Genomic DNA, 15,919 nt, shown 5'->3' on the forward strand with positions numbered 1-15,919 from the left:
AAAACTATTTAAATAATATATTTTCTCTAATGAGAGGGTATCTTAAGGTGCTTGGTTGTTGTTCTTTAATGCTGTTAATTCCCACTGCTGTTTTTAGTGTTTTTTATACCATATATCCATCTTAAATTAATTCTAAAGAGGCAACCTAAAAACTAAAAAGAAAATGTACTATTTGTATACTTGGGTAACAGCAGAATAGGGATGACTAAGGGTTGGAAGGATAGAACTCATTATTTGACTAGATAGATTAGTAATTGGTAGGTAATATAAATTAAGCTCAGGAAAATCAGCCAAAACAAATAGATCTTGGATACAGGTGCTTGGAGCCCAGGCAGAGAAGTCGTATCCAGGAAAGTCAGACAACAGGGATCAAAAAGTTCAGACGAGGAACATAAGCAGAAAAGCTAGGAAGTATAAAGTTTAGATTGTGGCTGTCAGTATAGTAGAGAATGGGGCATTTGAAGATGATGAAATGGGAAAGGACAGAGAACCTTGGTTATATGATGCTTGAGTGTTGCTTGACAAAGGGAAGTAGCTCAATCTAGTTGAGACTGTTTATACCAATATCTTCACAAGAGTATCTAGGGGAGCCAAATAGTGGGAAAACAAAGTTGGTCTTCAAAGAATGATAAGATTTTAAAGCTAGAAGTGAACTTAGACATCTTATAGTCCAAACTCTCCACTTTGCAGATGAGGAACCTAAAATCCTGAAAATTGTGAAGAATCTGTGATTGCAAAGCTGATCTAACTCACTGCTTTTCACTTTAAATATTATTTTTGTTAGGTTGCCTCAAATTTCAGGACCTTAGTGTCCTTACCTATTCAATGACAAAATTATGCCTTTTTTTGAAAGATCTTTCCAGAGAGCATCTTGATGGTCACTAATAAGGAAGTTATATGAAATAAAGCTGGAAAGACAACTTGGAACTGGATTGTGGAGGGGACCTTGAATACTGGGCTAAAGCAATTTTATTTTATCTTGTTGCTAATACTGATTATTATATGTTACTAAGCTGAGATTGAAATTCAGAACTTGTTATGTTTATCCCAACAGGAGTAAATTAAGACTTGCTGAGATATTAAGCTATGTAAAGTTTGAGAAACCTCATAACATAAATCTGTATCACACATAAATCTCTATTAATAAAGAAGACAATGTACATTTGGAAGTTTGAGCAAATCTTACTCCCTCCCTTCCTTCCTTTCCTTTGTAATTCTTATTGATGTCATCCCTTAAGTTCAACACAGGAGGTCAGCCTTTTGCTAATGACCTTCTTCTTTGTCTCCTAACATTATGGGGGTAACTGTAAAACATAGTGTTAGTTTATTTGTCTTCTAATTAGTCCATCAGCAAGCATTTATTAAGTACTTATTATGTTGTTAGCCACTGTGCTAAACATTGGGAATACAGATGCAAACCAAAAGATCATTCTTGCTCCCAAAGAGCATTGCATTTTAATCAGAATTGGAGGGAGACATCGCATAAACTGAAGCTGAAAAGCAAATGGGGGAGGGAGAAGGAATGAAGTTACCAGGTATCTATACAAAGGAGAGAAAGTACTGTGAAGACGAGCAAAATGAGATATGGCTGATCTAGGTGACCTCCTTCAATAAAGATTCTGGGAAGAACCATCCAATGAGAGGAAAAGGCTTCCAGAGCAGAAAGAACTTTCTGGGGTATGGTAGAGAAATTGTGGAGTGCATTATAGCTTATAAGGAGAGAGATCAATCTTCATTCTTCCCCTCTAACCACACCTTGTAGTTCTATAATATAATTTCTTGATAACATCTTTTATTATTCCACTTCAGCCTCTTCTTCCAACTTCCTCCTTGGTTATTTATTGTACCCTGTTTATATCCTATCATATGCCTCTCCATGGCCTAAATGGAAGAGGAGGAAAGGGAGTGCTGATAGACTGTTAGAAGCAAGAAGTGATAGGTTATGGTTTGAAAGAGAGTGAGTAAATAGAAAAATCATAAAGATAGTTCAAGCAGCATGACAGCTGGGGACCACTTAATATAGGGGCAAAACTTCAGTAACTTCTGAGTTTATCATAGTATATTGATATTCATAATATTGACCATGACTAATTGAAAAAAAAAAGGCTTTTTTGAAAAGACTAAATTATAAACAGATATGTATAATTCAGTTTAGAAAGATTAAAAAAAAATTTTTTAATTTAAACTATAAAAACTCATAAAAGTTAAGCCTCAATTATTTGTGAAATTCATGTTTATCTCTGCATTTTTTTATGATGTTGAAAAAGCAAGGTGTTACTGCACTTTGATTTTTATTTTGTTGCTTTAGATTTTCATACTATTTTGTATTACCACATTTCCTTTGGCCTATAGAAGCTTCCTCTTTTATAAGGAGTTCTGCCATGGATTTGCACAGGTTCAGTCATGAGGGAACCGGATCCAGAGAGAGGGAATGATGCTTTTCTTACATTCTGGTTGATTATACCTTCATTATGGAATGAAACTCTGGGGAAAATTTCTAAAACTATGCTTATATATAGCTCATGTCAAGAATTTCTCCAAAGGGGATAAACAGTCCCTTCTAGAAAAGATATTCTGAGTATAGAACAGCTATCCATTGTAGGACAGCTATTTATTTTCTCCACAAAATTCTTAAAACACAAAAGATTGTGTATTTTAACAAGTACTTAAAAGAAATAATCTTTCATATCAATTATAACTTAAAGTAATAATCTGCCATATAAGTTATACCTTTTAACTTTTTAAAACCTCTGAACAGCTATTTCACATCTATTTTGGATTTGTACTATTGAAGCAACTCGCAAAATCTAGACCTGACCAATTAGGCATGGGCCTTTATTTCCTTCATGCTCAGAATGAACCTGTTATTGGTCATTTCTCCTCTTGAAAAATGATATTAGAAGTACCTCTTCCTGACCAGCTGGCACCCATTCAGAAGGCAGGACCTCTCAAACTCAAGAGGTAGCTATGAAGGATAAGAATTAGCCATCTTTCAAGTATCAGTGGTAGTTGGTGAAAGATGTGCTTAGAGAAGTAAACAAAGCAGAAGAGGCAGCTGCAAAGTCTTGAGGCTCATCTAGGCAAGTTTCTGGCTTATCTAGGCAAGTACATGTTTTTACTACTTTGTGTTTCTTTTCCTTTTGCTGCTGGGGGAGAAGAGAGAGAAATTCCCCCTACCTCTTCCTGATAGTCCATGGGAGAACTGGCAGGATCCTAAAGGGCATTCTCCAAATAGAGATGGGTGGAATTTTTCTATATTTCTTGTAGCCAACAAGTCTCAGTTACTAATAATTTTTGATACAAACTATCAATCACAGGGACTAAGGGATCCATTAGATGTTGGTTGCTTGTGTCCATTAGCAGGGAACTAAATCACTGGAAGGGTTTGAAGCACATGTTGAGCTCTGTAGGAAATGATCCAGGCCAACCCTACTCCCTAAGAACACAATTTTAAGGGAAACTAGCTGAAAAGAGAAATATTCTCCAAAAAGATTCAGGTAATTTAATAGAAGACAAATTACCATTAAATTTTAAGTTAAATTAGATTGTTGTGGAGCACATCTCTAGATTTGAAGTTGATATCTTACAAAAACTTAAACTATGCTGTCCCCTAATTCTTAAAAATTCCTTAGTAGCAGAGCTAGATTTTGGTTACAGACCTAGGTGGACAATATTAGATCTAATAACAATTCCTAGGTTATTTATGAGCATATTCTTATTTTTGTAAAATTTGAGGCCTTTGTTTTAAAACCAACTAAAATTTCAATAAAATAATATAAAGTAGAAGTGGCCAAAATCCCAGTGTTAACATTTTTACTGCTATAGTAATCAGTTCTTTAAAGGTATTTTTGGAAACATGTTACTTGTTTTGAAACCTTTTTAATCTTTAAAGTAGAGCCAGCATGCTTTTATGAGAAATTTTATTAAAAGAAATGAACAGACATTCCTACTTATTTCTGATTTTGCTGCTTAAAACATTCCACCTGTTGTCTGCATATAAAGCTGACTTTGTACCCTGCTGTCTTTTTTTTATTGCTGTTTAACTTAAGGTGGAATTTTTTTTTTTAATAGAACAAATGCTGTAACAAAAGCAGACTTTTAAAAAATGTTGACAACCATCTAATTGATACCATTTTTTAAGTGTTAATATAATCATTCACCTGAGGCCAAATTTTAAAAAACTTTATGTGATTGAAGTTATTATTTCTTTTGTACTTGTCATATAGCCCTTCTAAATATATCATAAAAGGATTATAGCAGATCAGAAGTTCTAAGTTATTAGCATATTTGTGGTATTGGATATGGAAAGTATTCCAGAAGGGGAAATTATTGATTATAAATGACTAACTTTCATACGAAATTGCTAAGCCTAAAATTAGAATATATTATAGCAACATTTATGGGTAGAAATTAATTCAACTGTTAAATATTCAAATATTTTAGTCATGTTGTTAACGTTATTCTTTTTTTCTCCAGTGTTTGCTAGCTCTGAGCCTGTGCCAGGATTCCAAGGGGATACCCTGCAGTTAGCATTCATTGACCTAAGACAAGTAAGATGTAATAATAGGCCTTTCCTTTGTTTGGCCTTTTTTTTTTTTTTTAAACTTTTGAATGTTCTTACAATGTACATTTACAATGTGCGCAATATACATTTGAAAAGAAATGTATTTTCTTAGATGCTTTGTTACTGAGTTAATTAGAAGATGTCATTTCTTCTGTGACTCCATTCTTTAATATTACATCATGCTGAATTTTTATCAGTGGATGTTTAGTTAACACTTACTAAAATATGAACAGTTTACTGGTAGAGAAAAGCTACAAATAGCTTAAAAAGATTAGATGCTGAAGTTAACATGAAAGTAAACAAGTGCTTTTTGGTTGTTTTTTTTTGTTTTGTTTTGTTTTTGCTGATGCAATTGGGGTTAAGTGACTTGCGCAGGGTCATATAGCTAGGAAATGAAAATAAACAAGTTTTAAGGAAGGCAAGAATAATTGATTTAGGATCAATGTCCTAATCATTAAGATTTTAGTGCAAGTGTTATTACATCTTAGTCCATGATCAGCATTTTGCTGCCTTCATGGGTGGAGGAATATAGAAGAAATAATAAGTTGTGCTGGTTATTCTGAAACACTGAAGAACTTCCTAGAAGAGATCTGTTTCTCAAAAGAGTATGACTTTTAAACTGGAAAGTCCAAATGGATGAATATTTATTGTCTAGATTATGACATGCTTAGATGGACATTTTGTAGAGTTTGTCCATCAGTATGTAAAATGCAATCCAAACCAGATTAAGATGTAACTGGGGCAAAATAAATAAAAATACAATAAAACATAGATAATGTCAATATACAGTATATAGTTTCTTAAGTCATTATATAGCCATAGGCATCATGTACAATTTAGTGGTCCTTGTTTCTATTTGGTCTACTCAATTACTAGTGACAATGACATGGCTCACTAATGTCTATACTAAAAACCAATAGATAATCTGCTTTACTGATTTGGTCAACTATCTTTAGTCAAAGAGACAATGGGAGGAATGAAGGTATATCCTTATTTTAGCTGGTCAAAAAAAATACTTGGAAAATTAACCTCATTTTCCTTTAAGCATATTCCTTGTAACAAGTTTAACTAAAAGTGGGGAGTAGGATCTCATCATGAACCAAAGGAAATATCATTACCATTATTTAAAAAGTACTTCAAATCACTAACAGAAAATTTAAATTAAAACAACCTGATATCCATAATATTGATAAAGATGATAAAAATGGAAAATTACAATTATTGGAGGGGATGTGGGAAAATAGACATAATTTTACATCATTAGTGAAACTGTGAATTGGTTCAACCATTCTGGAGAACAATTTGGAGTTATGCTTTCAAAAGTCACTAAACTATGTATACCCTTTGACCTAGTAATCCCACTGCTAAACTTAAACCTTTAAGAATTCAAAGAAAGAGGATATATAAAAATATGTATAGAGCTCTTTTTGTAGTAGCAAAACACTGGAAACTAAGAAGAGTTCCTTCCTTTTGGAGCATGGCTAAACAAATTATGGCATATGAATAATGAAATGTTATTGCACCAAAAGAAAATGATGGAGAAATCTTGTTTGAACTGATGCAACAAGAAGTGAACAGAACCAGGAAAACAATTGATAAAATAACATTATCAAGAAAAAACCACGAAGACTTGAGAATCCTGATTGATATAATGATAAACCACATTTTTCATATCTGGTACTCTGAAATATGCTATACAAATCTTAACACACCAAAAATGAATTTAAGCTGTAGAATGAGACATATACTTTTTTAGACATGGCCAGGGAGAATTTGCTTTCCTTGATTTCATATTTGTTAGCAAGATTTTCTTACCTTTCCTTTTGTTCAGCGAGTTAGGGTGAGAGAAAGAGGAAATTGGATGGAGAGAAAATTATTGCTTTTTAACTGAAAAAAAAATAATAAAATAAAATTTTTAAAAAAGGATTACTACTTATGGAGTATGTTTTTCTCTCTCACCTTTGCAAACTAGATTGAAACCACAGCTCTTCCTTACTCCCTAAAAGTATATTCCCTTGTTTCAAGGAATAAAACTACATTACAACCCACTTGAGATATACAAAGTAGTTAGAATGGTTCCCAATGTACACAAATAACTGCATGTTGGAAATTTGAAATTGTCTGCGAAACATTCCTTAGTTGTGTTTTTATTGTGTCAGTTACACTCTATGCTATATAAAAAGCATAGTATAGAATTTTCACAAGGGGTCTGTGATCATGAATATAGTTTATAAACCCTCAATAAACATTGCTTACAGTTCTAATACCTGTATTTTAAATTTGAATTTTTTAGTGTTTATCTCACTAAATATTAAATACTAAAATTTTCTTCCTAAAGCAAATTGTACTTTCTAATATTGATAGCTCACACCTAAATTATCATGTTATCATTGTCAACTTCATGTCATTTTGGCTTTGTTATCTGTTCAAGTACATATTTAGCCCCTTGGGACCAAATGATTTCTTTGTGACATTTTTAATAATTTAGTAAAACTTCAGTGAATAGTGTTTATGACTATCAACATTCCTGATTTTAACTGTCCAATAAAATGATTAATTCACAAAATATTAAATATATTCATGGCAAATGAAAAGGTCACAAATAAAACAATTTGTACAATTTATAGTTTGCATAGAAATAGCTATCAAAATGTGAAATATGATCAGATATGTTGAGAACTATGCAATAGAATTTAATATTATGGAATGATTGCATTTTAATTTCTCTAGTTTTGACAAGATCTTAAGATCATTTCCCCTAATAGTTAATGATGAAATTTAATTATAGTACCTCAATATTTGCAATAGAAATTAAGAACAGGCAACTTTGTTTTTGGCAACCTGACCACTGTGGTCTAACTTTTAAAAAAAAATAAAGAATCCTAGATCTAATGTCACCAAAAGAAAAAGTATTTTACCTTTATCTGTTTTATTATAAAAATTTGTTTATGAAAAACTAAATGGAGAGATATTAAATGTTTAAACTAGTAAAAAATGGAAACATTGAGGATTTAAATATTCTTGTAGACTATATACTTTCACTTATATTAATATTCCTTGCTATATTTATTATGCCAGTTATTTTATAAATAAGAAAAATTGTGATTTTTTTTCATGATATAGTATAGGTTCCTTATCTTTATACATATATTGCACAATTTATTCTTTTAATGCCTTAAATTGAAGTTGTAAACCATCAGCACTACAGAGGTTTCTAACACCTGCATTTACCTTTTAATTGGATTTTTGCTTTCTTTCTTCTCCCTCCTCATTTTCTAATCTGTAATACATTTCTATGTTAATAGATAAGCTGACAGTTCTTTTCAAGTATACTTAGGAGAGCAAAAGAGGCTCTTCTCATGGTTCTTATGGGAGGGAGGTCATGCTTCTGTTTTTTAGTTTGAATTTGATCCTGCCTCATGAATTGTGGGGTATGAAAGATAAGGAAGTAAGTCCAGTGGTCAAGTTTTACCTGCCCACCCGGACTTTGCCCCGAGGTCAAACTTCTGATATTTGCTGTTCTGAATAGAGAAGTTGATGACAAGTAGGGGCTGATACAAGAGAAAAGTTAGAACCATATCAAAGCTTAAAGTCAAGAGAATTGGGACTCAATGAGAGACTGTAGCTAAAAGATGGATCAGCAGGACTGCCCTTTAAAAAAAAAAAAAGCTGACCTGTGAGTGAAAAGACTTTATCATCCTGCCAATCACATGCTTGTTAATGGAAGCCAGTTATCTCAACATTTTATGCCTGACTATCCTAACTAGACAATGTAGATTAGTAAATAATGATGAAAGTGGACTTAAATATACTTCCATTAAGAAAGTTTAAATGTTATTTTGAGCATAATATGTGTTTTGTAGTTTATTTTTTCATCAAATTACTTTTTTTAAAGAGCTCTTCTTCCTTTTGAATAAAAATTCAAGACACTCATTTGATTAGAATTCTCTTCTTATTTATACTTTCACATGGTTAGCCTCTCAGACTGAGACCAACCAAGGCTTTCCTAGGTATATTTTCTATATATGTTATTCTTTTATATAGGTCTCAGATGGAGACTGGGTTTATTGTATTATCACCTAAATAAAAGCCATGTTATTTGAAAAACACAAATTTGTTTTATGAATCTATATACAATTCCGTTCAGTGACTGAGAAAACAGACATAAAGGAAAGTCCCTGCCTTCAAAAAGTTTGCATTCTATTTGAGGGAAACAATATTTCATGGATAAGTAAATACAAAATAAATACAAGATAATTTATGATAGGAGCACTAATTGCCCTTTTACTCTTAAGCAGGATCTTGAAGGGATGCCAAGAGGCAAAGGTGAGAAGAAAGAATATTCCAGACCTAGAGGAGAGTCCTTACAAATGTAGAAAGGGAAGGATATGAAATGTTATATATGGGTAGCAGCAAGTAGACCAATTTGAATGGAATATAGAATACATGAAGTGGACTTACATATGAAATTGTCCAGAAAGAGAGGCTGGAGCAAGGCTATGAAGAGCTTTAAAAGTGAGAAGAATGTATTTTATCCTGGAAGCAGTAGGGGACCTCTGAAGCTTCACAAGGAGAGTGACATGGTCAGAACTGTGCTTTAGGAATTGCAATTTGGCAGCTGTGTGAAAGACTAATTGTAGAGGGGAGAGAGTGGAGGCATGAATACTAATTAGGAGGCTGTTGCAGTTGTCCAAGCAAGAGATAATGGGGGCCTAACCTGGGGTGCTGGCCATGTAAATGGAGAAAAGGGGACAGCTAAGAGAGGTATTGTGGAGGAGGAATCTGTTGGCAATTGATTTATATGGAAAGTATGAGAGTAAAGGGTTTAGAGTGAATCTGACATTGTGAGTCATAGTAATTAAAAGGATGGTGGTGATCTCAGTAGAGATAGAATAGTTAAGAGAAGGGGATTGGAGTTAGAGGAAAAGATAGTGAGTTCAGTTTGGGAACAAGTTGAGTTTTGCAGTGCCTATCACAGCCGGATGGAATTCATGCTTTTGTAGTGAATGACTAGAATTCTGGAGAAAGATTAAAGTTGGATATATGTAGATTTGGAGTCATCTACATCTAATTGTTAATGAGATTATATAGTGAGTGTGAGAGTGAGTCTAGGACAAAGCTCTGGGGTACTTCCACAAATAAGGAGTAGGACATGGTGGTGATCCTCTAATGGAGAATGAGGAGCTGTCAGGCAGGAAAACTAAGAATTTCAGATAAAAATACTTTTTGAATAACTCACCTATTTTAGTTGTCTCATATCAAGTTTTATGCAAATTCATTTTACTCTAACTTGCTTTTTTTTGTATTTTGTGAAGCAATACAATTTGTAACATCCTATCATATATACCTTTATATTATTTTGAAAATCAGCTTATAAGTATACTGCCCTTGCCTTCACGTCTTTTTACTTAGTCAAGGAGATAAAAGATATCCTGAGTAATTTCTAAACTCTTTTGGTCTTGCTGGATTTTTTCAATATTATTAAATTTTCCCCTATTTACATGTAAAGATAATTATTAACATTTTTTGATAAACTTTTTTTTTCTTTAAAGCTTTTCATTTTCAAAATACATACATAGATAGTTCTTAACATTCACCCCTGTAAAACCCAGTGCCCAATTTTTTTTTCTCTTCTTTCCTCTCCCTCTTCTAGATGGCAAGCAATCCAGAGTGTGTGTGTGTGTGTGTGTGTGTGTGTGTGTGTGTGTATGTATGTATAAATCAGACATATGCAATTCTTCTATACATATTTTCACAATTATCATACTGCACAAGAAAAATCAGATCAAAAAGAAAAAAAATTACAAAACAAAAAGCAATCAAATAATAACAAAAAAAGTGAAAATACTACATTGTGATCCACCCTCAATCCCTACAATCTTCTCTTTGGGCACAAACAGATTCTCCATCCCAAAACAATTGGAACTGGCTTGAATCACCTTGCTGTTGAAAAGAGCCACATCCATTAGAATTGATTATCATCTTGTTGCTGTGTACAATGTTCTCTTAGTTCTCACTTCACTTAGCATCAATTCATGTAAATCTCTCCAGGTTCCTCTGAAATAGTCTAATCATTTCTTATATATCAGTAATATTCCATAACATTTATATATTACAATTTATTCAGCCATTCTCTAACTGATGAGCATCCACTCATTTTCCAGTTCCATGCTACTTCAAAAAAGGCTGCTATAAATCTTTTTGCACATATAGGTCTTTTTCCCTTTTTTATAACATTTATTTTTTTAAAAATTTTATGTTCCAGATTTTTTTCTCCCAGCACCCTTACTGGGAGGTAGTAAGTAACTTATTTTGGGTTATATATATATAATATATATTCAATCATGTAAAACATATTACCATATTATTCATGTTATAAAAGAAGACAGACCCAAAGGAAAAAATATATCAATCTCCGCCCCCCCCCAAACAACACACAAAGTGAAAAATAGTATGCTTCAGTCTGCATTCAGACACCCATCAGTTATTTCTGTGGAGGTGGATAACATTTTGGAATTGCATCATTATATTGCTGAGAATAAGCCATTCACAGTTTATCATTGTACAATATTGCTTTTACTGTGTACAGTGTTTTTCTGGTTCTGCTCACTTCACTCAGCATCAGTTCATATGAGTCTTTTCAGGATTTTCTAAAATCATCCTGCTGATTGTTATAGAGCACTAATATTTCATTACATTCATATACCATAACTTATTAAGCCATTCCCCAAATGATGAGCATCCACTCAGTTTCTAGTTCCTTGCCACTTCAGAAAGAGCTGCTATACTTTTGCATATATGGGTCATTTCCCCTCTTTTATGATCTCTTTGGGATACAGGCCCAATGGAGACACTGCTGGATCAAAGGTATGCTCAATTTGATAACCCTTTGGGCATAGTTCCAAATTGCTCTCCAGAATGGTTGGATCAGTTCACAACTCAATCAGGAATGCATTAGTGCCTTTGGCCTTATTATTACCAATGTTTGAAATAATTTAAATTTCTTTAAGAAAGAGTAATATTCAGAATCAATGTTCATACTTTTATTATTTTTATATGTGTCAGAATCTATATTCAAATAAGTCATGCTGGAACTGTTACAACTATATACAATGCTTTTTTTTCTTTTAAATTGCTATTAATATCAACCTTTGCTCTAATCAGCCATTGTCCTGACTGTCCATAAATACCTAATCCTAAAATGTCTCCCCTGTTTATATCTAGTAGTTCTGGGGTCAGAAAACAATCAGTATTTATTAATTACCTCCTATGTGCCAAGTATTGTGCTAAGCACTGAAGATAAAAAAAGAGACAAAAGACAGTCCCTGTCTTATGCAAATAGTATATATAAAGCAATTTATTTACAGAATAAGGAGGAAATGGTTAATTGAAGAAAGACACTAGAATTATAGGGATTAGGAAAAACTTCTTGTAAAAGATGAGATTCTAGTTGGGACTTGAAGGAAGCTGGGGAGGTCAGTAGTCAGTCGTTGAGGGGGAGCATTCTGAGCATGGAAGATAGCCAGCTAAGTTAGTGAAAAAGATGTGGAACTGAGATATGGAGTGTCTTCTTTGTAAAATAGCTTTGTGGAATAGGCCTATGTCACCGGATCAGAGAGTTCAATGTTGGGTGAGTAAGAAGACTGGAAAGGTAGGAGAGGACTAGGTTCTGAAAGATTCTGAATGCTAAACAAAGCATTTTATATTTGATGCCAAAAGCAATAGGGAGACACTGGAACTTATTGAGTGGGAGAGGTAACATAGACCTGTGCTTGAAGAAAATTACTTTAGTAATGTCTAGATGGGATATGGATTGGAGCAGAGAGGCAGGCTGACCAACCAGCAGGCTGTTGGTATAGTTCAGGTGAGATGTAAAGAGGCATGTACTGGAGTCGAGGAGGGAAGGGGGGTTTATTTGACAAATGTTGCAAAGGCGAAATTGACAGGCTTTGGCCAAAGTTGAATATAGGGCCTGAGAGAGAGTGAGGGGTCCAGGATGGCTCCTAGGTGGAGATCGGTTGATTCTGATTATGGTATTGTCCTCTACAGTAAAAGGGAAGGTAGGAGGTGGGGAGGTCGGAGTATTAGTAGGAAAATAATGATAATGATAATCTTTTAGACATAGCAAATTTAAGGTGTTTGGAGGTTAGAAGAGAGTTTGGGGCATAATGGGTAGATTTGAGAATTATCAGCATAGAGAAGGTAATTAAGTCCATGGAAATTGATGAGGTCACCAGGTGAAGTAATATAGAGGGAGAAGGAAGGGGCCCTGGAGCAAACCCTGAGGCATACCTACTGTTAGAAGACAGTGTTGCTACTGTTAAGCAGAGTTGTGACAGGCTAAATAAATAGCCTTGCCTAGATATTCATCTGTGAAATAAGAGGCTTAATACCCAAGGTTCCTCCACCTATAACATTCTTAAATACTATTTCATTAATGAGCAGATGTCCATCTGAAGAGATTTTTAGCAGCATTCTAGAGTGTCCTATTCTTGATGATACTTTGGGTCATGTATTTTAATAACTCATCATACATGTGTGCATATATATGGATGTATACATAAATCCTTTGAGAAAATAATTGGGAGGCACTGGACATTGCAGATACCACATTATTTAAAAAAAGATAATTTAACAGGTAAGAAACAATTCATTGTTGATGTGGGATCTATATAAAGTCAGGCCAGTGACTTTGTAGAGCAAAGATTAAAATTAATGCAAAGCATGAATAATAAAAATGAGAACAAGATAAGTTATACAGTTAAATATAACTTGATCTATTTAAATAGCTTTTCATGTTAATACACATACACATATACCACATACACCTTTAGACGTGGATGGAGAAACAAAAATCATTGTTAATTATAATCATTCCATTTGCTAATGTAAACAGAAATCATAATGAAGAGGTCAGAAGAGTTTAGAAAATGACAGCAGACACAATCTCTTTGGCAAACTGACAGATATGACAGACAAGGGTAAAATTGGTTGAAAATATAAAGTCCTCTAAAGGAAAATGATGTGAATGTGTTTCTTAACCTGACAGTTAACCTGAGAAAGGGCAATGAACTGGATATCTTTACAACTTTGTGGATGTTAAGAAGTTCTTTAATCAACTTGAAAAGATTATAGGACCTTGCTTATTGAATGATGACAATTGATACTGCATGGGAATTGTCTGGTCATTGACCAAGAGTATCTGCCCTGGTCCTTGGGTCTCTATGGAAAGGAAAACCAATTAACTAAAAGGAGAGTTAGCTATAGCAGTTGAGGAGAGGGTCAATTAAAGAGGAAGAATATAACTTTTTGTTTTCATCTCTTAGAGATTACAGTGAGAATGTAAAGAGAATTATATCTTTTTTCTCTTACCTTTTCCTATCCCTTTATCATTACCCAGGAGAAGTCTCGGAACAGAAGCATTGAGTTAATTCACTATTCTATTTTCTATTCTCCATCCATTTGCTGATGTAGGCAATAGAAAGGACTATGGATTTAAAATTAAAAGAGACAACTGAATCTACCTTTGAGTCTTAACAGGTAACAGAGAAAAAGTATAACAACATGATAGGATTATTATAACATGTCTGGAAGCAGAAATTGGAGATATCAGTGATTATAGCCAAGTAGCATCCAGCAGAGAGTAAAGTACATAAGTCAATAGGAATACAAGGACATTAACAGCCTTGCAACTCTGCAGCAAGGTGTTTCTTGCATTTTTTTGCATATATATATATATATATATATATATAGGCCACCAGTATTATTTATTACCTTTCCATTATGAACTCCATGGGCTCTTCTCATTGACATTGTATTCCCCAAAGAGATCAAAGAGAAAAAGGATATATACACATATACATATACATACACACACACACACACACACACACATATATAAGAAAATGTATGTGTATATTTATAAAATCTCTTTTCTCAGTCCTGGAAACTAAGGTTGTGCCTGTTAATTGGAGAATATGTGAATGGGATAAAATACTCTTATGCTTTAAGAAATGATGTAAGGGGCAGGTTGAGAGAAAGGTAGAAAGATTATATATATATATATATATATATAAGAATCTATTCAGAATAAAGTGAGAGAACCAGGAGAATTTTTATAACAACATCATTATAAAAATGTGTAACTTTGGAAGACAATCTTAAAATCTTAATCTCATGATGAACATTTTCAATTTTAAAAGACCATAAAGGATGTTTCATTATTTTTTTTTTTTTTTTGGAGGCAATTCTTAAGTGTTTTGACTATCATCACAAAGCTAGAAAGTATCTGAAATTGGATTTGAACTCAGGCCATCCTGATTGCACAACTGATGCTACCTTATTGCCCCACTGTGCAGATTAGACATGTGGAGTTTTTTGTCAATATTTGTGTTTTGGATAGACTACAAAGAGACAATGAGTGGTGTGCAAAATTGTATGAAAGTAAGAGAGTAGTTTTGTCTTTGGAAAATCACAGATTTGGGTTTTTTTTTTAAATGATCCCAAATTATTCTATGAAAAAAGCCAGTTTTTACAAAGAAATATTTTTCCTGGGATGTTAACTGCAAAATTATAATTGAGAATTACCCAAATATAATAGGGGAAATTCGTGGTGGGTCTTAGTAGGCTACTATCCTTCAATAAAAAAAGGATTTATGAAGGAGAAGTGATATAAAGGATATCTTCAGAGAAGTGTGCAATTAAAAATATATAGGTTCATCACAAAGTAAGAATTAACAACTTGGCACAAGTGATACAAAACCTTGACCTAGCAAAACACTCCCTGAAAATCAGAATGGATCAAATAGAAGCCAGTGGTTTCAAAAGACCAAGAAATACTAAAACAAAATCAAGAAGAAAATGCAAGAAATTTTAAGAAACAGATAAAAGAGAAAAAAAATTAAGAATCATTGAATTACCTAAAAGCCTTGAGGAAAAAAAAACCCCACATTATATTTAAGAAATCTTAAAAGAAAATTGCCCAGAACTTTTAGAATCAGAGGACAAAGTAGAAATAGAAAGAGCCCAATTTACTTTCTGAAAAAAATCCCAAAATGAAAACTTCCAGGAATATTATGAAAAAAATACTGCAAGCATCCAGAAATTAAAAAAAAATCCAAGTATGAAAGAGCCATAATCAGAATGACAGATATATAATTTATAATCCACCATTGTAAAGAAACATGTTACTTGATATGAAGAAGATAGGATCATAGACCCCTTGGAGCTCTGTACTATTAGTTATGTGAAGTCATAGAGCTAGACTTAATCAAATTGGAACAAATAATAAAATATATGATGAAATACTACTGTATTATAAGAAATGATATAGATAGTGATTTCAGAGGCACCTGA

General features: G+C 33.2%; 1 protein-coding gene across 10 annotated transcripts in view; it reads left to right on the forward strand.

The window, feature by feature from the left end:
• EXOC6 (exocyst complex component 6) overlaps positions 1-15,919 on the forward strand; it is a 202,081-nt gene that overhangs the window by 149,946 nt on the left and 36,216 nt on the right. For all 10 annotated transcript variants that reach the window (XM_031956071.1, XM_031956064.1, XM_031956065.1 and 7 more), the window contains one exon: positions 4,477-4,550. In XM_031956071.1, coding sequence (XP_031811931.1) covers positions 4,477-4,550 — 74 coding nt within the window. The remainder of the gene's footprint in view (positions 1-4,476; positions 4,551-15,919) is intronic.

Source organism: Sarcophilus harrisii, chromosome 2 (assembly GCF_902635505.1).
Source record: "Sarcophilus harrisii chromosome 2, mSarHar1.11, whole genome shotgun sequence".
In the NCBI taxonomy this organism is placed as follows: domain Eukaryota; kingdom Metazoa; phylum Chordata; class Mammalia; order Dasyuromorphia; family Dasyuridae; genus Sarcophilus; species Sarcophilus harrisii.